At 38.9% G+C, this 23,246-nt stretch overlaps 1 protein-coding gene across 1 annotated transcript; it reads left to right on the forward strand.

The window, feature by feature from the left end:
• Positions 1–1,530: 1,530 nt before the first annotated feature.
• Positions 1,531–21,316, forward strand: rassf1 (Ras association domain family member 1). Its single transcript, XM_088338250.1, has 7 exons — positions 1,531–1,812; positions 6,373–6,847; positions 9,890–10,014; positions 13,866–13,970; positions 17,679–17,961; positions 19,505–19,620; positions 19,852–21,316. Exons 2-7 carry the CDS (start codon positions 6,577–6,579, stop codon positions 19,999–20,001), a joined length of 1,050 nt encoding a protein of 349 aa, XP_088194376.1. The 5' UTR covers positions 1,531–1,812; positions 6,373–6,576; the 3' UTR covers positions 20,002–21,316.
• Positions 21,317–23,246: the final 1,930 nt, after the last annotated feature.

Raw genomic sequence — 23,246 nt, forward strand, 5'->3', positions numbered from 1 at the left:
TATCGCTTCAAATCTGCCTGGCAACCTAGTGGGCATGCATGTTATCACAGCATGCTCTTTGTGTTTCTGTCACAGTTCAAAGCTCAGAGACAAGGAGGAGGAGGGAGTCCGGCAAGATCGCGGGAAGGAGGACGCATCTATCATTCAATAAGCCCAAATTAAAGACATTTTAGCAAAATTCTACGAAGTCTCGAAATTTGTGGAAAGGAATCACCCCGAAAAAGTGTTGACAAGTTGGGCTATTGCTCATTTTAATGAAATCTGCCTCGCAAGTTTCCGACGGATTGTCAAAAGCCGACAAAAGCAGACGTCATTGGATCAGTTTTTCAAAATATGCGAGGCAAAAAGGTAAATGTTTTCATCTCATCTCATCTCATTAGCTGCACCGCTTACCCTCAGTAGGGTCGCGGGGGGGCTGGAGCCCATCCCAGCAATCATTGGGCAGTGTGCAGGGGACACCCTGAAGTGGTTGCCAGCCAATCGCAGGGCACACATGGACAGACAACTCGCTCGCTCATTCACACCTAGGGACAATTTGGACCGGCCAATCCACCTGAAATGCATGTCTTTGGAATGTGGGAGGAAACTGGAGTGCCCGGAGGAAACCCACGCAAGCACGGGAAGAACATACAAACTCCGCACAGGAAGTCCGGTAGCTGGATTTGAACCCACACAGGAGGTTCCCGAGACCTTAGAACTGTGCTGCACACGCGCTAACCACTGCGCCTTAAATGTTTTCATGATATTTTTTATTATTTGCCTTTCTACATTTTGTGCCTCTCATTTCATGTTTATTATGCGATAATTTAATTTAAACGTGTATTTGTTTCAAGTTCTGGTGCTCGTTTATGATTTATTAAAAAAATATCATACTGTACTTTTTTAGGGCTTGGAAAGAACTTGCGCATTTAAATTCAAAATGTGTCTCTTGGTGAGGTCACTTTGAGTCAATGTAGTTTGAATGCTTCCTTATGCTTTCTAGCACTCATTTTTTTGGTTGCACGGAAAAATACTGCAACATCTAGTGGTCAAATAATACCAAGGGCTTAATTTTGGCATGGAGTCTCCGATGTACCCCCACCAATATCGAGCAATCCTTATTTTGTCCCCATTGATATTTTGTAATCGCTTTAAAATATGCGCCATGTCCCCACTAAAACCAAACCTACGCCCTTGAAAAATACCCACTGTCCCTTTAATAAAAGCACTGGTAACAGCACTTCCGTCGATCATTGGTATCTTTACCAGTCCACCAATTTTTCTTGGCATGGTTTAAAGCATTAGGATTATTTATTTGCAAATCAGTAAAATTAGTAAGCATCAGAAAGGGAATTGGAGTCAAATCGTATAAAACATGGAAAACAATGTTATATGTTATTTATCGAATGCAGTTTTTCTACAATGTATACAAATTCTTTGCAAATACAATCTCCATATTGGCGCCTTGGGGTTTTTCTTCCCGGAGTGATGTCCAAATGGGGCGAAATACAATATTTAACAGACACCCCCCTCCCCTCCAGAATTTGAATTTGTGTGCATTTGTTTTATTAGTGGGTTGCATTTGCTATTGCAGAAAACAAGTAGCAGAATACAAAATACTGTGCAGTATTTTTGCAGGGATTTCTAACAGAAGGGGATTCCTCTCTATATTGGATGACGGACACCCATTGCCATGCGGGATTAGAAAGTAATCCCACATACTCGCATTGTGCATGCGCAATAGTGAGGCGAGTGAGCATCGCAAAGACACCGTCTGCAGTTAACTCTCGACAAAATTTCGCGCAAAAGCCCTTCGGGATCGAACTGATCAAGGTAAGGTTTTTCAGATTCTATTGGAACAGTTGGATGATGCGATGGTCACCGTCACGATCGTTTCCATCTTAATCCGGGGTATTAAACCGTTAAGCGTCTGCAAACCACTCACGAATTAATGGGACATTTTCAACTTTTTATCGAGATAATATAAGAATTCTAACTCTTTTTTTTTGCATCCCCCAATTTAGAATAGGATCACAATGTTCCCTTATTGTTTGGTTTAAATGCACTGTGCGGTGACCCACTTGGCTGTGCGAGTTCCCAGGTTGTTCAAATGCAACTCACAATTCAGCTCCACTGACAAACTGTGCCAGTAAGTTTCACATGTTGCACTTCGCTGAGAATTTATGAATGTGCACGGTTGTTTAAATAGAGGGAACACGTGATAGCGCAGTGTTTTAAAAGCAGTGTGCAGGGCATAGGCAGTGGCGGTTCTCGACTAAACTCTCTGGGCGAAACCACCTCCAAGCAGCTCCCAGCTCCCATCCTCCCTTCCCCACCAAAAAATTGGCAAGACACATATTTAGCACGAATACAAGAGCAATATATTATTTGTAAATTGCACAAATGCTCAAAAAGAAAAAAATGTAAATAAACTCTATACATGACAGTGGCAAATGTTTATCAAAAATGCTTAAATAATAAATACAAATTCACCATATACATAAAAATGGCAAATATTTATCAAAATGTTTGGATAAAAAATAAAAATACACTGTATACATTAAAGTGGCAAAAATTTGTCAAAAATACAAATAAACTGCATGCATAAACATTGAAAATATTTATCAAAAACTGTTAAGAAAACAAGAATATAGATTAATAAAATTGACTTACAGTATATTCTTATACAGCAAATCAGACGATCACACACATTTGAAAACACAGTAAAGAAAATGTAGTTCTATCCATCCATTATTTGTACCGCTTATCCTCAGTAGGGTCACGGGGGTGCTGGAGCCCATCCCAGCCGTCTTCGGGCAGTGGGCAGGGGACATCCTGAACCGGTTGCCAGCCAGTTGCAGGGCACACAGAGACAGACAACTCGCTCGCTCATTCACACCTAGGGACAGTTTGGACCGGCCATTTAACCTAACATGCATGTTTTTTTTGAATGTGGGAGGAAACCGGAGTGCCCGGAGTAAACCCACACAGGCATGCAGAGAATATGCAAACTCTACACGGGGAGGCTGCGGTAGCTGGACTTCAACCCTAAACCTCCGCACCGTGGGCTTCGCGCTAACTAATACTACTGTAGAACTATAAAATCTTATTCTTATACAGCAAAACACACGCTCTTAAACAATTGAGAACACACTCAAGAAAATGTAGTTGTATAATGTAAAGAAAACAACCTTATCTTTCTGGCTTACCTTGGTGCAAAATCATCGATATTTTTCGTCATGAGCAATCTGCTCCCCTATTTCGTGACTAATACTGTTTACAGCGAGGCCAGTCACCTTATAAACGATTGTGTATCCCATATTTGATCCATTCCACACGGTTCAGAAAAATGTGCAGCCTGTATTTTCAAAGGGATGAATAACGTGCCCTTTTTGGAAAACAGAAGCCACCAACTAATTATTTCATGCCCGTGCCTAAAACCGCCACTGGGCATGGGCGTAACCAGCCGGTTTTCAATCCAATTCAATCCAAGCACCCCCAAAGATTATTGCATGCTTAAAAAGATAAAAGAAAGTTAAACGAGACAAAAATGTGAACAACGCAGTGTCTGAAATACCCCACTGCCTTGAAATGGTTCAGTCCATTTGATTCCTCGCACTAAGCCTGCGACCGCTGAAAAACTATATTCTGTTAAGTGAAAGCCCATCATCTTGAAAAGCGCTCAACTTGGGATCAAGAACTTGCAGGTTCGATTCCCGGCTCCTCCGTGTTATATGTTGAAGTATCAATACACTGAATCCCCAATGCCCCAAATAGCAGGTATTTGCCTTGCATGGCTGACACTGCTATCGGTTAGTTAGTGTGTAAAAGGGAAAAGTGTAAAGTACATTGAAAAGCGCTTTGGGAGGTCTTCATTGACTTGAAAAGCGCTGTATAAATGCAGACCATTTAATTTTACATTTAACTACTGAGATATGTTGAAAGACTTTTGGTCTACTCTACACGGAGGTGTGCTGCTGTCACAATTGCCCTTTGCCTTCACCTGTGCCCGCTCGTTTGGCGCCAGCTGCTGCTCGTTCTCTGATAGGCTCCCCTCCTATTTAAACTCAGTGCTCCCATTCACTCCTTGTCAGTCCGTCAACGAACCTCTGCACTTGCAAGACGTGTATTTTGACTCTGTCCGGTATCGTGCTTGTGTATCCAGTATCCGGTATCAATCCCGTCCGTCCCGTCTTGTCCACTATCTTGCTCGTGTATCCAGTATCCGGTATCCATCCCATCTGTCCCGTCCTGTCCGGTATCTTGCTCGTGTATTCAGTATCCGGTATCAATCCGTATGTCCCGTCCTGTCCGGTATCTTCCTCGTGTAGGCTGACTTCTCTGTCTCACTTCTTCCGCCCAGCGAACGCCGAATCACTGGGGTTTGTGTTCACGCCCATGACTGCCCCATTTCCGTCTGTCCCTGTTTGCCCTGCGATTGGCTGGCAACCAGTTCAGGGTGTCCCCTGCCCACTGCCCGATGATTGCTGGGATGGGCTCCAGCACCCCGCGACCCTACTGAGGATAAGCGGTGCAGCTAATGAGATGAGATGAGATGAGAAAGCTTGTGTGAAAACATTACGCGTCTGGGTCCACCGTCTGTTCAGGTTCAGACAGTTGCGTTCAGAGGGTCAACAACGATAGGGACTTCTGACATGCTGCAAATTATCGTGATGTTCTGCATCTTCTGACCTAATTTATTTAGAGATGGTCTGTACTAAAGGTGGGGTCATTCAGGGAAGATTTGGAGATTTATGTGACCATACGCCACTCAAATGAATATGACCGATTTAGCTATCTACAAAGATAATGTGCTACATTTAAAATTATGGATGTGTTGTTAAATTCATTTGTGCATATGTTTGGGGGGGAGAGAACATTGGCAGTTTCCCCAGAAGTGCTAAACAGATTAAAATATAATAATATTAGTCCCCGATACAGGAAAGAATTACCAATATCCCCCTTTTAAGATGAGGCTGTTTTTTTGTTTACAAAGAGGTCTGTTTTTTGACCTGCTTTTCCACAATCTGATTTTCTACTTATCCATGTTTATGTTGTCCAGAATTATCTATCTAATCTTGTCCCACTTGCTTTTAATGTTGTCAAATGAATCCTGATACCAGATATTTTTCATACATAAGGCGCACTGGACTATGAGGCACATGTAATTTAAACTACAGTACAAACCGTAAACATTCTTGTGTACACTTACGGTATATATAAGTGCAATGATTGATCGTTATTGTCCCTGAGCAAAATCGCAAATCATTTTAGGGAACGAAAAGCCGACCAGGGGCTTTGCGGTCAGTGTGCCAGAACTTAACCACTAGACCACGAACGATACAGATGACGCATGAAAAGGCAATAGACTTGTCTCATTATCGCACAATTTTTGCTCAAGGTGCCTGAAATGAATGTTAGTAAATGGATTAAGGGAAAGTTGTCCTAAAAGATATGAATCAATGCAAAAAAACTCAATGTGGGGAAACTCTTTGGTGTATCTGATGAATCAGACTTTATGTTTGTTGATACATTTCAGGACGACTTTCTGTTTTTTTTTCCCATTTGGTAACATTTGTTTCTGGTATTGTGAGTAAAAATAGTGTGATAATGGAATAAAATCAAGTCAAGTCATTTTTTTGTATAGCCCTTAATCACAATGAATCTCAAAGGGATGCACAGATCACAGACTATTGCACTACAGACTATTATTACACCATCCTCTGATCTAAAACCGACATGAGGGCAAGGAAAAACTCAAAAATCTCAACATGAGGAAAATGAAGAAACCTTGAGAAGGGACTGCACATGAGGTAATCCTCCTTCCAGCATGACTAGGCTGCAGTGGATGTTGCATTAACAAACAACAGAGTGAAAAATAAAATATAAAATAGTTAAAATAAAATTTAAAACAACAAACCAAAATGGGGTTTTTCATCCGATATCTGTGTCACTGGTGGTCAAATGGTTAGGTTTTGGAGCTCTCACTGTCGCAACCAGGTATGATTTTCATTGCATAAAATGTTTTGTAATTTTGGTTGGCGATGTTTATCGTTTGATCAATCATTGCACAAACATAAAACACAAATAAATACTGTATGCATTTCCAAACGTGCCCACCAGTATTTTGCAGTGTATAAGGCGCACCAGGTTGTAAGGCACACTTTCAAATTTCTGGGTAATTTGGGGTTCTTGGTTGCGACATTTAGTCCGGAAAATACGGTAATTGTGTTTTGGACATGTGACGCTTACATTATTGTGGAACATAAACTACAAACGTCTCTGCAGGAAATGTTCCAGACTGGAAGATGATGTTGCCGTTGAAGCATTTACGAGTGCACTCCAGCGTGAACTTGTTTGATTCTAAGCAGTTGCTTTGTTACATCTCCTCAGGGCTGGTAGTGACCTGTGCTTGGCCGCAGTTGCACATGTAGCTGGCAAGCCATCCGAGCCGAAACTTTTGCATTTTCCACCCAAATAAATACACCGATGTGACAGGCAGAGTCCTCAAACACGGATGTGGTCTCAGCACTGGATTGGGAACCACACGCGAGGTGACGCATCGCCTGACATGTCAGTGATCGGGTCTGGAGCAGGATGTCGAAATGGGAGTTTATCGAGCTGCAGGACCTCAGTATTCCCGATGACCCCATCGAGTTGGCAGAACCCCGAACACTCGCCGATCGACGTCCCGTCGGTCATTTCCATGTCGTCCGTCTGGTCGGGGACACAGTCAGCATCGAAGAACCATCTGGGCGACTGGGCGCAGGTCATGATTTCCAGCCCTACGGTCACACACACCTTACCTGGTGTGACCTCTGCGGGGAATTCATCTGGGGTCTCTATAAGCAGGCGTTACGCTGCATTAGTGAGTACATCTATCGTGTGATCTTGTTGCTATTTAGAAACAACTTGCATCATCGCCCCCTATGGGCTGTGCCCAAAATTAGAGGCGCATGCTACGCCTAATCTGGGCACTATAAAATGTGTTTAGTAGAAGACATATAGATTATGGACATTTATTTTGGGCCATGCAAAAAATAAAGGTATCGTTCCCCAGTGGTAATTTGTAATGGGAAGACCTTCCTGCAACTGAAAATGTTAACTCACCTATATGGGTAGCAATTTGTCTTAAAAACAAATAAAATTGTGATTTACTCAGGATCTAAAAATAATATGTCTTGATAAATGACACCTGTCTTTTCCTTGCCCTCGTGTAAGTCTTAGATCAGGGTGTGGTGTAATAATAGTCTGTATTCTGTACAGCCCTTTGAGACTTCTTGTGATAAAGGGCTATACAAATGAACACGACTTGACTTGACTTGGATGGACAGTTACAGATACAAAGTACTATACTTTTCACACTATAATGCATAACACCAAAAATACAGATGACACACAAAAAGGCTTTCGATTTTATATCACCATCACACTATTATTGGTCAGGTTGTTGATGTTCTTATTGGGCCGGGCAGTGAGAATATTGTCAGGGATTAAACCGGGTGGTGGTACAGAAAAGGTCGGGGACTAATAAAATACAGTATTGTATTGCCGACTCGTCATTACAAAGCGCTCCAGATTCAAAACTGAATAAAGAGAGAGGCATTGTGGGAAGTAATTCAGTTCGTCCTGAAAGATATAGATACATTTATGGTCACACATTTGTCACTTACCACGCTTTGTTTAAGCGAAGAGAAACTTAAACAAAAGTTCATAACGTTTTTTAATCACTTTCTGTTTTCTCATTTCTCTAACATTTGTCTCTGGCACTGTGACTAAAAGTACCGGTAATGTGATAATCAGATAAATTAATTGAGTTTATAGTCATTGATATCAACATTTTGAAAACTTTATATGTAACTACATGAGACATCGCACTTCAGGGTAAACATGTAATAAAGACTGTAAAGAGAAAAAGGATAAATAGTATATAGAATAAATAGTCAATAAATGTTTACAACTAAGTGCTTGGAGACTGGCCCAAGTTATAACAATAATAAATGAACAAAGAATAGTGAGTGATAATCTCTTCTAGTTCAAATCTGTACTTGAGAAGCAGCATTTTAAATCTGTTGGAGAGCCTAGCTGCCAGGGAATAAATGATAGATTATTATAATCCAACTTTAAAACCAGAATAAGCATGCACTATTTTGCTTTTCCAGCCTTACACGGAATCCATTATATTTGCTAGTGTCATCCGACTGAAAAATGCTGATTTTGTCTTTGGCTGTTTAACCCGAATCCTGGAAAGTAATGATCTAGTTGCTGTTTTTTTCCTCCGTGTGTTTGTTTAACATCCATGTTGTGTGACGCGATAGGTAAAACAAGTGTTGTTGTTTTTTGTTTTTTTACAACAAACAAATAAAAACTGGTAAAGCAGAATATTCTGGGTTGGGGAGTACAGAACAAAGCTTTAAAGTGCGCAGTCAAGATGACAGAATCATTTGTATACCAGAGGGGCGGAACACGACGGGCTATGACAAAACAAAAGATAAATCAGTGGAAATTCACAGCTTCACACCAGTCTTTGTCCAGATTGAATCCTGCAAGTGGTTTAAAAGAATCAAGGCAAGACTCAAGGCTTCCCCTTCCAAAGTAAATCTGAACACCACTTAGAACAATGTAGAAACTGTATAACGACTGGATGAACAGATAAATTGAGGCGTCAAGTGAATCAAACAAGAAATAAATAACTACATTCGAATTTATGGATGAGCATTAAGTTGCAACTACGACTAAATAAATGAAGCAGGTGACTAAAATAATGAGAAAGGTTAAAGATGAAAACTTATACAACCACATAAGCAGTGACACATTTCAATCCTACAACCATAGCAAATTAGTAGAAGAGGAAAATAAGCATAAATGTAGTCCAAAGATTGTACTATTAGCTACTAAAGAGCTTCAAAAAACGGTTTGTGTTTAATGTTTCAATGTTATTTAGTTGACAGGAAAAAAAAATCATTCCAGCTTATAAATCATGTGTGTCAATAGTTAGCATGTTGTGCACCGGAGGCGATGACCTATAAAACGCAGAAGCACTAAATCTGCATGAAAGTGCGCAGGATGACAGGCCAGTTTGTCAGCGTGCGTTGAGTCATCGTGTTCCTGCAAACGGAAGCTGTGATGTTGATGACGTCGAATCATAAGGAGAATAAATGTGGGCTGATTTTCAGCATTTAAAATAGGCAGAGGCGGATGGAGTAGCCAAGAATTTTACTCAAGTAAAAGTACTGTTACTTCAGAATTATATTACTCAAGTAGAAGTAAAAAGTGGTTATCCAAATAGTAAAAGTATAAGAAGTACTACTCAAGTACTGAGTAACTGTAGCAACGTCTTATTCATTGATTTTTTTTTAAATCAACCATTCAATCAGATCATCAACTCATGAAAGTTCATCCAATCAACAATAGATTACAAGTTTTTTGAAATTCTAAGTCTGTGTACTCGGACTTGTGAACCCTCTTTGGATTAAAATATGTACGTATACATGTGAGGCTACAGCTATATATACTGCGCATACAGCACAATAAAAAAAAAACATTCCTAACCGCTTATAATTCCAACCAGGTGTTTTTTTAGGTCACTGGCCTATATAAAAGAAAGAAGATCTCTGACAAAATAAATGCGCCTTAGAAGAGACAGACATGTACTTACATAAAGGGGATTAAGTAACGGGTTCAACGTAGCCTAATGAAGCGGAGTAAGAGTGCAGTTTTTTCTTCACAAATCTGATTTAAGAATACTCCTGGGAGCACAAAATGTCCCAAAACTTACTCAAATAAATGTAACGGAGTAAACATAACTCGTTAATACCCACCCTTGGTTACAGGATTTCGTTACGGTATAACCTGAAGCATCAAAATATCCGTCTGACTTGTATGAGCCGATACCTAAACCTTTCTGCAGATTGCAGCTACACTTGTCACCACAGATGTCGACCTCTCATCCAGCTGGACTGCAGCGTGGACCGAAGTTTGCCAAAAGGGCAGGTGGATTTCTCAGTCCATGGATTTGAGACGGACACAAACGTGGTGAGGAATAAGGTCTCGATATCATTTCATTGAAGCATCTGTCACTAACTATCAGTGGAGGGCCGTGAATTTCACACCTAGCTCTTTAGTAGTGTTACGTCCGAATCAATCCAACCTCCAATTACTATTTTATTGCTATAAAACCTTCACTGCAGCTACAGCTGTAACACATATAAAAAGCATCAATATTAAGCTCATCAAATTGAAATATTATTTAGGACTACTTTATAGCCACATTTACTCACCAAAAATCATTTTTATTTGTGCACAAAATCCATCCTCCTTTCTTTTTTCAAGAAGATTTAAATTACTGTGTCGTACAGATTATCTGTGTGTTTTAGTTCCGTCAAGAAGTACTTTATATTGCCATCGAAGCTAATGCTGAAAGTGGAGCCTGTCCTGTTGTATTTCTGGCATATGTTTTAAATCGATTTAGGCCTGAAAATTTGATGGAAGTAGTTGACACTGTGATATTTTTCTTCACCTTTTCACTGTGATACTACCGTTACCACCCCCCTCGCCAGTCATAATTTGTGAAGCCGCTGAGGATTCCCTAGGCCAGCTTGAAGGCCCTGGCTTTGCCAACTCAAAATCTGATTTGCTAAGCAAACAGCTTTATTGACACTTATTTTATGCCTCAGGGCCATCAGAACTGATTGTGAAGGCCTCTGGGTAAATTTCTGACCCTGGCAGCAAGAACTGGCTGAAATGTGATTGGTTAAATAGTTAAATATGAAAGCACACATCTGGCAGCAGCACAACCAGGGAAAAATCAGTGAAAGGAAGATGACTGACAATTTGGAATTATTTAATAATTACCCATTGACAAAATATATGTAACATAACATGAATCAGACATTTATAGGCCAGAAGAGAAGGTCTTGCAGATCCTGACGGCCAACCACTGCGAAATATAAATTGATTCTGTGTCCTTAATGGTCCTCTTTTTACCCTCCCAGCATCTATAGTGAGTTATCAAGGGGAGTGCTGATGAGAAACTATTTATTACACTACAAAAGAACAGCTATTTTGTTGTTGAAAGTACTCAAGATAGACATCCGTATCTATTTCACAAAGGATGCTCCAAAAAGCACTGAATCTAACCTTGACTTCTGAGTTGTTTTACCCTGAGATGAAAAAAAGCACACCGAATTTCCAGTTTCATGACCACAGATTTGAGTGAGTTAAATGAAGTCAGTGTAGTGTCATTAGAATTTAAAAATACAGCGTTAAGGGGGCCCTGATCCAATGCGTCACCATGGCAACGGGAAAGCAGGGTCGTCGTTTATGACTCCTCTGAAATAGACAGATTATACAGAGCCCTGGATATGTCAAAAAATAGAAACACAAAAAACTGAAATCCAGAGACAAAGAAACGAACAAAAAAACAATTGTCTTTTTGACATTAAAGAAGGCAGAACTCTGAGAAAATACATGAGAAATCTCATGCGAGGCTGACATGGGGTGGAGACAAAGACAAACGTAATGTTCATCAAAGGAAAACCCACTACTTAGCAGGTCAGTGTCAAAATTGCTATTGACATCAGGGTTGGGTAGGGTTACTTTAACTTGATTACTTTCAATTACTTTTGGATTACTCCAATACCAAATATGCTAATGGAAGACAACAGAAACTAAATATGAATAAAATTACAAAATGTTGTGCAGGCTTGGGGAGTAACAGAATACATGGAACGGCAAAAATGATGTTGGCAAGCTGTTTGGATTTATTTTCATTTTGTTTCTGTCGCATTTTATGTTAGTTTTGCCGGAGATCAAAGAGATCAAAGCCAGGAGAGAAAGCTTACCACGTGTTGTGAGTCATCATTTTATTCATATTTACCGGTAGTTTCTTTTATCTTTTATTAGCATATTTGGTATTGGAGTAATCCAAAAGTAATTGAAAGTAATCCAGTTAAAGTAACCCTACTCAACCCCGATTGACATTATGGGGACCAAAACCACCCGCGGAAAGTGAAAATCAGCGAAGTAGCCCCTTCAAAAAGGCTTAAAAAAAAAACATATTTCTTATCTCATCTCATTAGCTGCACCGCTTATCCTCAGTAGGGTCGCGGGGGTGCTGGACCCCATCCCAGCAATCATCGGGCAGTAGGCAGGTGACACCCTGAATTGGTTGCCAGCCAATCGCAGGGCACACGGGGACAGACAACTCACTCGCTCATTCACACCTAGGGACAATTCAGACCGGCCAATTAACCTGAAATGCATGTTTTTGGAATGTGGGAGGAAACCGGAGTACCCGGAGGAAACCCATGCAAGCACGGGGAGAAGATACAAACTCCGCACAGGTAGTCTGGAGCTGGATTTGAACCCACGCAGGAGGTTCCCATGATTTGAACTGTGCTGCACACGCGCTAACCACTGCGGTGCCGTGCTGCCCGGTTATCAATCAGTTCGTACAAATTCAAGGAAGATTTGAAAAATTATGATCTATTGGTCTTTGTTTTGGGGACACTTTTATCAAAAATAAAATACATTTTATTATTATTATTTTTTTAGACGCGGTTAATGGGGACCAAAACCACCCGCGAAAACTGAAAATCAGCGAAGTAGCGACGCCCCTTCAAAAAGGCTTAAAAAAACAGACGTATTTTTTATTTTTTATCAATTATTTTATTCTATTATCATTATTTTTTAGACGTGCGAAGCTCTGAACCCGCGAACGTGGAACCACGAAGTAGCGACAACCCCTCAAAAATACTTTAAAAAAAATTAATAATAAATATATATATATATATATATATATATATATATATATTTTTTTTTTAATTTATTTATTATTATTATTTTTTTAGATTTTATCATTATTATTTTTTAGGCCCCCAAAGCAAAGACCAATAGATCATAATTTTTCAATTTTTCCTTGAATTTGTACGAACTGATTAATGATCGGGCGGCACGGCGGCGCCGTGGTTAGTGCGTGTGCAGCGCAGTTCTGAGGTCAGGGGTTCAAATCCAGCTACCAGCCTTACTGTGTGGGGTTTGCATGTTTTCCCCGTGCTTCCGTGGGTTTCCTCAGGGCACTCCGGTTTCCTCCCACATTCCGAAAACATGCATTATCAGGTTTATTGGCCGGTCCAAATTGTCCCTAGGTGTGAATGAGCGAGCGAATTGTCTGTGTGCCCTGCGACTGGCTGGCAACCAGTTCAGGGTGTCCCCTGCCCACTGCCCAAAGATAGCTGGGATGGCCTCCAGCACCCCCGTGACACTACTGAGGATAAGCGGTGCTGATAATGGATGGATGGATATTTTTCTCATATAACCTAGCATTTGAACAGAAATTTGCAGACATTATCCAACCACTCAACAACCGAAGAGTGTTAAATTGTCAATTTCAAGTGTTATTCACTTGTTCCAAGAAAAAACTTAATACAATTGTTTCATTGCGAGATCAAATTGTACAGGTGTATGTAATCTGCATAAATAATTGAGGCTGCAATGAAACAAAGCTCTCCATTTAAATTAAAGGATCCATTATCACGCTTTTCTCACACAATAGACAACAGCAAACTGCTTAATAGGCTTTTTTTTTATGGTGGATTTTTATGGTCAGGGCGGAGCAAATGTAAATGTGGTACACAAAACAGAACAGAAAAGGGGGTCGCGTCATCCCCTTTTTGTATGAGACCATGCACATGAGTCTTTGTGATGACTCCAATAATCAGAGAAGCGCTCAGTGATTTTCGGGCAAAGCTGCATTCTACTACATGTAAATGTTTCAATCTCAGAGTAAAAATAGTAAGCTTTGTGAATTTTTTTAAGTACCCACCTAAGATGTGCTTTTTCATTCGTGTTCTTTAACTAAACTGGAGCTACTGGTTTCTTATTAGGATGAGCCGACCGACTGGCGCAAACAAGAGTTGAGTATTGGCGAGGTTCATCAGAAGGTCAACGAGTACAATGCTCAGATTAACAGCAATCTCTTCATGTTGGTGGTGAGATCCTTTCTATATTTTTTCTCATAGGAATTCATTTTCTGTCTGTTGAGGTTTTTTCATAAAATAAATGTAATCATCGTGTGTTTTTTAAAGAAACAACAAGAATAATTCTGCATTTATTCACACAGACGCTCCCCTACTTACGACTATTCGATTTAGGTAAAGCCTTAGATTCGAACATTTTTTTCGGGATTTCGAAAAATACTAGATTTTGTATTGTGTGCACCTTTTTCTGAGTACAGGCCATTACTGTGGTGCTTCTTTCCACCGCTATCGGCGTGTGGTGGCACTCTGAGAGGTCACCCAGCATCCACCCGGAAGAACAAATCTGGCTTCTAATTCCTAGTTCGTGTGTAAACGCACTGCACTGTAACTCTAGCACGCTAAGAACTTTTTAATTTCTTAATATCTCATACATCCATTCGATATGGTTGGTGTAAAGTGTAAAAAGGAGCGGGCCGTTTCTTTTCAAATTAAAGTGGAATAAGAAAGCTTGATGCGATTGAGAAAATGGTCTAAATGCTTCTTTTCGGCCACTCAACCACAGTGGAGGACCTCTTGAAGTGCATCTTCCAAAAGTAAGTTAAACTCAACTTTATTTATCTTTATAGAGCATATTATTTTATGAAATGTTTATTTTTTAGTACAAAACAATACAGGTTACTTAAACAAGCCTTAAACATATTTATATAAACCTTAAACATACAAAATATAGCACTGAAGCAACTTATGAATAAATTCAACTTACAAACGATCGATCGGAACCTCGATTGTAAGTAGGGCAGCGTCTGCATGTTGGTTTTGTCGCCTGGCAGAATTTGCTTTGTATGTATGTAAATCCTACCCACTATAAAAATTATTACGCTACTTAACAAAAGGTGGGAATATTTACCTCGCAGATGATGTGAAGATATATTTTATGTATTTTGATTTGTTAATCTTTTACTTCCACAAATCTTAAATAGTCAATAGTTTCCAGGGATGTCCAATTCTGAGCTTTTGTGTGACTAATCTTCCAGATTCTCAATCGAAACTTGCTGATGAAATAAGAGAAAAAAAAGTTTATTATTATTATTTCGGCATTATTCTTAATTTACTGCATTTTAACTTGTTTGTAAAGTTTAAAAAAACCATAATAAAAACACTCATGATAAGCTAAATGTGTGTTGTGGCTGATAGCAAATAATTGTAAGTATTTTACTAGGGAAAAAGTACTACATATACATATTAAAATGACAAAAATAATACCTGGGCGGCAGTAGCTCAGGAGGTAGAGCGATCGTTTTAGGATTAAGGGATCCCAGTTCGAATCCCGGCTTGTCCGTGTTACATGTCGAAGTGTCCTTGGGTAAGACATTGAACCCCCAATTACCCCCAATAAGCAGGTTAGCGCCTTACATGGCTGCACAGATCACGGCCGCTATTGGGAAATGTGAAGCACACTGTAAAGCGCTTTGGGAAGTCATTGACTTGAAAAGCGCTATATAAATGCAGATCATTTCATTTCATTACCTAAATTAGCATGTTTTTCTGCCACATACTGTATCAGACAATGTTGCTATTTTTTTAAATAAAAACAATAAAATATAAAATAACAAATGCATAAATAAATATCCAAATTAACAAAAAAATAATGATAATGTCATTTTGTTAATTTTCCAGATGATTTTTTTTCCCATTTTGCTGGAGAAACAAGTTAAAATAAAGTAAGTTAATTCAATATTTGAAAATATCCAAACAAGTCAAAACTGGTTTAATAAGAACAATAATACTCAAAATGAAAACATTCAAATAAGGTGTATTTTAAAGATATAATTGAGTAATTTAAAGCATATTTTTCAGGTGAGTAAAAGTATATTTAAAATAAGCAAACATATACACCACCTGCCTACAGAAAATGTTGCTAACTTCAAATATTTTTCTTTTATTTGAAGCATTTCTTTCTAAGGTGAATAAAAGTATACTTAAAATTAGAAAATATATACACCCCTGCCATCAAAACTATTTTTTACTGTGGAAACAAGTTTAATATTTAAAATTAATATGTTGAATGAGCCAGTTTGTTAGTCCATAGTATAATTTTCTTTTCTTTTCAGTAAAACCCTTTACATTTTTTAAGCTGAGAGCTACTTTTTTGTTACTGATTGGCACAAAGGGATACACTTTTGATATACATTTCTAAAATAATTATTACTGTGGTATTATCAGCTTGTTTTGAAATAAATTAGTTTCATCAAATTTGTTTTGAAATGACCACAATTAGAGCAAAATATATCCTTTTGAAGTATTACTGTAGGTTTTTTTTTTAATTATTTTGAAGTCGGATTTTATTTCAAGTTCTGTAGTTTTTTGTAGTGTTACTCTAGTTTTATTTTAGTACTATTTTCGTAGTATTTCTGAAGTAATTTTGATGTAGTATTTCCATGGTAGTATTTTTTTAGTACTTTTGTTGTATTTTGAAAGTAGATTTTTTAATTGAATATCTCTAGTTTTTTCTAGTATTTTTGTATTATCACAGTAGTTTTATCATTACAGTATAATATATGGTAATTTTACTGTAGTATTATATTTTTTTAGTATTTTTGTATTATCTCTGATGTATTTTGTAAAACTTCTATATAAGAATGTTTGCTGTATATCTGCTGCATTTCTGTAGTATTTTTGTAGTACAGTGTTACTGTAGTTTTATTTCTGGAGTATTTTTGTGATATTTCCATAGGATATTTTTTGTAGTATTGCTATAGGTGTAATTTGCAGTATTTCTGTTGTAAACCTCTTGTAGTAGTATTTTTGTAGTGATAATTCTTTAGTAGTTTTTTTATATTATAGTATTATGGATAGGTATTTTTTTAGTATTTCAGTAGAAGTATAACTGTTATATTTCCAAAGCAGTATTAAAGTAGTGTTTTGGTAATTTTTTTGTAGTATTGCCACAGTATTTTTGTAATATTACTGTAGATGTCTTTTTGTAATATTTTTTGATTAAATAATTCTGTAGTAGCATTTTGTAATATAGTATTACTAGTCGGATTTTTGTAGTGATTCTATACTATTTTTTTCTTTTCAGAATGAAAGCAAAATAATATATGAAGTCCTTGTTTTAAGCACTATATTTGATATCTAGTTTTGTAGTTATTCTGTAGTATTTTTGTTGTAATTCTGTAGAAGTATTTTTGAGTGACACACAAAGTGACAATGTTGGCACCAAAAGGTTAATCACTCTAGGGGGCCCTCCTAGTGGTTGCGGGGCCCTAAGCAGCCGCTAAACTCGCTTATGAGGACAAGGGAATGACTAAAAAAACAGTAGGCGCATAAAGACAAAACCCTAGTCTGTTGTTTCAGTTATGTGAAAAATCTCTTAAATAGCTTATTTCCATCTTCCCAAGATTATAAAGATTCGCTGTCTCAATATGATGCTAAGATTATAATTCATACGTGCGTTGTCATCTAACTCCTAATACATCATATCAACGACCCATTACTGATGGGCTATTTTCAGAACCTGTCCACAGGGTACTTAGGTGTTCTTAGGAGGTCTACATAGTGCCCAAGGGTACCACTTAATCCATTGGCTATCATTCTGATCCAGTACTGAGACAAGTTAATTATCCTGCTTAGGCTTCTCCTACCCCGAACCTTTTAACCACTTTGGTCAACCTTTTAACACATAACCCAATTCATGAATCTCATCGGATGTATTTTCAGAATGAAGATGGGTCCTACACTGGTTTCATTAAAGTCCACTTTCAGCTTGTCCGCCCGATCACGTTGCCTCCTCCGCTGAGCCCGACACGGGAAAAGTACGAGCACAACGGCCGGCTGGCACAACGGACGTCATTCTACCTCCCCAAAGATGCCGCAAAGCACCTGCACATAAGCTCCCAAACACGGGTCCGGGAAGTCATCGAAGCCTTGCTCAATAAGTTCACAGTTGTCGACAACCCAGCAAAGTTTGCCCTATTTGAGCGCACCGACAGGCATAATCAAGGTACAGTGCTAAAGGTTCAGGGAGAAAAGGTAAAAAAATGAATAGAGTAATTGTCTTAGCTATCTCGGTTCAACTGCCTTGGTCGTTGGGGCACCACTTCCTGTAGTGTGTCTTAGGTAACTACAGCTTGGTGGCTCCCATCCCATTCCATGCCAGTTTTTTGGGGGGTTAAGGTTTTCTCCCCCACATGAAACTGGTTTCCATAGTTACCAAAAGCAGGAAAACCCTCCTGAGATGACTCAGATGCATCCCCTTCATCTTTTGCTCGCCGTTGCAGTCGCTGTGAATAATCATCCTACGCTTCAGAGTACTCTTCAGAGACCTTAAAGCGCATTTTGCCCCGAAGGCCTTCTGGCAGGGGTATGCCGATACTGATACCAGAACCTAAGGCACTTCAGAAAACTGTTCTTTTTTTACGATCACAAAGGGAAAAGACTACTCGACTTTGTTTCAGAAGTTTTTGGGTAGGCTTTTTTTGTGGCTTTCGGAACATTTTATTGTTTGACTAAAAGATCACATTTCATCCATCCATTATCGGCATCGCTTATCCTCAGTCGCGGGGCACACGTAGACATATAACTAACTACCTCATCCACACTTAGGGACAATTTAGACCAGCCAATTAACGTGACAATGCATGTTTTATGAATGTAGAAAGAAACCCAAACAGGCACAGGGAGAACATGCAAACTCCACACGGGGAGACTGCAGTAGCTGGACTAAAAGATCATATTGTCCCTCTTAGTTATTGTGGGTAGACTGTGAGATTTCTGGTTCGAGCCTCGGCCGGCTCATTCCTAAGACTTACAACATTGGTGGCCATTGCCTCCCTGCTTGGCGCTCGGAATTAAGGGTTGGAATTGGGCGGGGTGTTTGGTCGCCTAATGACTCCCAACGAGATGTTCCAACACATCAGTTGGGTTGAGTGAGGGGTCTGGGAATCCACTCCTCTGTATCAATCTCCCAGAAAGAGTCAAAAAGACTAAAAAGTTCAGATACTTTTAAATATTGTTGACCATATTTCACATATTTGAGAAAATAATATAGATATATTAAAACTTGATCAAAAATGAGCAAACGTATCTATAATTTGCCAAATCAAATAATTTGGCTCATTTTAGGTATTAAAAGATTTTACCAAAAACCATGTAAAAGGGGTTATTACAATATGAAATGTAATGCTTAAAAATAGTAATATTTTCTGATTATTATTGTTGCTTTATTGTTATATGTTATTTTACATTAGAAATCAAACTAATCTATATAAATATGAAAAAAGTAAACTATGTCTTCTAGGTTAGGTTTATGTTATGTAAAATATTGGCATTTTTTTACCTACAGGAATACCAAAAAAATCATGTTTATATGATAGGTCCTGTATTTTTGCCTACTATTTGAATCATACTGTTTTTAATGATTTTTTTTAACCACTAGGATGCGCTAAATAACACACTTTCTCTTTAAGCAGATCTTACTCCAAGGATGGGCAAAAATATGACTATTAGATGACAACTGTTGTGTGTGATGTGCTTTGATTTGCTAGTGTCCATGCGGAAACTGAGCGACGAGGAGCATCCCCTCCAACTGCGCTTGTGTGCAGGACCAAGTGAAAAAATCTTAAGCCTGGTCCTCAAAGAGAATGAGACTGGGGACGTCAATGTAAGGTCACACCAAAAATTTGCTTCATGAAAACAACTTCATGTAGAGGTTTAATCAGCACACAACAAAGTCTAACTACAGCTAAGATAAAGGTTATTTTCCTTCTTGATGATGTTCTCATGACTGCCACTTCAGTCAATATCCAAATTGCATTTGTCTCTTTAATCAAAACATATTATACGATTGTTACAGTCACACTGGATGGAGCTCAAATGGTGTTTTTCTTCCCAGTGGGATGCGTTCAGTTTTCCTGAGCTCTGCAACTTCCTGCGTATTCTGCAACGAGAGGAAGAGGAACACGTCAGGCAGATAGTGATGCGCTACGCTCGCACCAAGGACGTAATGAAGCAGGCCATGGCGAGGATTACTGCTCCTTCTTGATGAAAAAAGGGAAACTTATCAGATTCAGAAATAATTGTATAAAGTTGACTAGAAGGGCACAGACACTTACTTTTAAAACGATGTTATGTGTTGTTTATATCAGTGGTTCTTAACTGGTCTGACTTGAGGACCCACCACTCCACCATAATGAAAAGCCGCGATCCAAATCAAGATAAAATTCCATTTCACAAATGTATCCAATGAAAGGATTGTGCGGTTTGAAGCAGATATACGACAACATATTCTCCTTTTTTTTCCAAAAAACAAAAAGACCAGCACAATCGAAACGACTTCAAGTACCACATATATTGGTAAATATGTCTATATCGCATATAAGCCGACCCTTAAAACTTCTTTAGAATATTTATATTTACCATTTACTGTTTTTTTCCTGGCGGCACAGCAACTGGGTGGTTAGCGCACAGCTGCACCGTTCGGGGGTTCAGGGTTCAAATCCAGCTACCGCAGCCGTTTGCATGATCTCCCCGTGCTTGCGTGGGTTTCCCCCGGGCACTCCGGTTTCATCTAACATTCCAAAGACATTAATTTAAGGTTAATTGTCCAAATTGTCCCTAGGTGTGAATGAGCGAGTGAGTTGTCTGTGTTTGTGTGCCCTGCGACTAGCTGGCAACCAGTTCAGGGTGTCCCCCGCCCACTGATAGCTGGGATGGGCTCCAGCACCCCCGCGAACCTCCTGAGAATAAGCGGTGCCGATAATGGATGGATAGATGTATTTTCGAGCAGCGCGGCGATAGCAGACACTCACACACCATTTTTGGTGTTTGGCAATCATTTCCTTCTTGGACCCATTCAACTTTTCCTTGACCTGCTCACTAGCTTTCTCAGAAAAAGGCAATAAAACCGACAAAATTACAATAATATGAGATGATGTCCCTCTGAAACACAATTAGAACAGCGACAATAGACTGAACTGAAGAAGAGATCGAGCAGGGTATTATTGACTATCCGTTTGTTTTCTTCCTAGCATTATTTTGACAGGGAAAAGGCCGACAACCCCCTGCAAAGGTGTTTGCCCACCTTTAGGTCACGCCCCACCAGTTGAGAAACACTGGTTTATATAACATACCTAAATGCCGGGGGGGATAGTTTTTGGGATCCCTGGATTTTTTGTGAATGATGCTGCTTTGTTTAGACTATTTAACGTGAGATGTAAAGCACATTTAATACAAATATTTTATCTTGTTTTGTTTAGATTCTTTACAACACTCTTTTCAAAGTGGCACTTTAGAGAACTTTTGTAGATATTTGTGTTAATATTGTACCATTATTAATGAATAAACATGATAATAACTTATCTGATGTTTGGTGTTTTGGGGGCTCATGCATGTTGGTTGGTGAAAACTAGTTGGTGTTTAATTTTATATAGATGATGTATGTTTATGCATGTTTTATTACATGCACCCAAAGTTATATATAAAGTTTTATCAATACAAGTTACATGCCATTGTTCAGCATCTTTGCCTTCTTCCAGGTGATCAGCCAGGTAACTAACATTCATCCATATCAGTAGGTGGCAGCAGATGATCATTTTCTTTATTTGTTTATTTTTTATTGTTTTCTATTATTTTAATATACAAATTGACGGAGTGCAGAGTTTGTATGCTCTCCCCGTGCTTGCGTGGGTTTCCTCCGGGCACTCCGGTTTCCTCCTACCGTTCCAAAGACATGCATTTCAGGTGGATTGGCCGGTCCAAATTGTCCCTAGGTGTGAATGAGCGAGCGAGTTGTCTCTGTTTGTGTGCCCTGCGACTAGCTGGCAACCAGTTCAGGGTGTCCCCTGCCCACTGCCCGATGATTGCTGGGATGGGCTCCAGCACCCCCGCGACCCTACTGAGGATAAGCGGTAATGAGATGAGACAAATTAACTGCTCATGATGTAGTACAGGGAAATATATTTCATAACTTAGTTTGTGTGATGAAGCTGTTTTATATTGCCCAGCAGAAATTATAAAACCAAATTAGGAAATATGTTCCACATATTGCTATTTTTGATAGTAATAATTTTCTTATTTTACATAAAAGGGGAAAAGTTATGATGTAGTAAAAATAAATCTTCAACTGGCAGATAATTTTTGCTCATTTTAAGAATTTTTTGGTATTTCATTTTATGAAAAAAATAAGGAAAGAATATAAAACAACATTAAAAACAGGTTAAAATTGTATATATATATATATATATATATATATATATATATATATATATATATATATATATATATATATCTCATCTCATTAGCCGTACCGCTTATCCTCATTAGGGTCGCGGGGGGGTTGGAGCCCATCCCAGCCATCTTCGGGTAGTGGGCAGGGGACACCCTGAACTGGTTTCCAGCCAATCGCAGGGCACATGGGGACAGACAACTCATTCGCTCATTCACACCTAGGGACAATTTGGACTGGCCAATTCACCTGAAATGCATGTTTTTTGGAATGTGGGAGGAAACCGGAGTGCCCGGAGGAAACCCACGCAAGCACGGGGAGAACATACAAACTCCGCACAGTTAGGTCGGGAGCTGGATTTGAAACCACGCAGGAGATTCCCACGACCTCAGAACTGTACCGCACACGCACTAACCACTGCGCCGCCGTGCTGCCCTATATATATATATATATATATATATATATATATATATATATATATATATATATATATATATATATATATATATATATATATATATATATATATATATATATATATATATATATATATATATATATATATATATATATATATATATATATATATATATAAAATATATCTTAAAACGTGGGACAAATTGATCTGCAATCTGCCAAATCGAATAGGCTTGTGACTTGTCACTCAAAGAGCCAAGAAGTCTAAAGGCTCGAATGCCCTGCCCTTGTCTTGGGATCAAGGATCAAATTTCAAATCCCAGCTCATCAGTGTTACATGTCGAAGTGTCCTTGGGTAAGACACTGAACCCCTAATACCCCCACTAAGCAGGTTAGCGTCTTACATGGCTGCAATACAAGGCCGCTATTGGGAAATGTGGAGCACATTGTAAAGCGCTTTGGGAAGTCATTGCCTTGTGTAACGGGTGTAATAATAAATTTTGTTTCATTGAAATTCCTGCTGAAATATGTGTATAGTTTTTGGTAAGTGTCCTGCAATGATGAGTCCAACAGTGCCACCTGCTGGTATGGGGTGGGGTTTGGTTTTGGCTTTGGTCATGTGACCGAAAGGCGGGGTTTGTTGGCAG

Source organism: Urocampus carinirostris, chromosome 6 (genome assembly GCF_059441175.1).
Source record: "Urocampus carinirostris isolate Australia breed hairy pipefish chromosome 6, RoL_Ucar_1.0, whole genome shotgun sequence".
In the NCBI taxonomy this organism is placed as follows: Eukaryota; Metazoa; Chordata; class Actinopteri; order Syngnathiformes; family Syngnathidae; genus Urocampus; species Urocampus carinirostris.

What these genes read in the sequence shown, in the direction of transcription:
- rassf1 (XM_088338250.1), top strand. Translation starts at nt 6,577, where the DNA reads ATGTCGAAATGGGAGTTTATCGAGCTGCAGGACCTCAGTATTCCCGAT. An exon ending in CACCGACAGGCATAATCAAG is followed by an intron (nt 17,962 to 19,504) that starts GTACAGTGCTAA and finishes TTGATTTGCTAG; the next exon opens with TGTCCATGCGGAAACTGAGC. An exon ending in ATGAGACTGGGGACGTCAAT is followed by an intron (nt 19,621 to 19,851) that starts GTAAGGTCACAC and finishes TTTTCTTCCCAG; the next exon opens with TGGGATGCGTTCAGTTTTCC.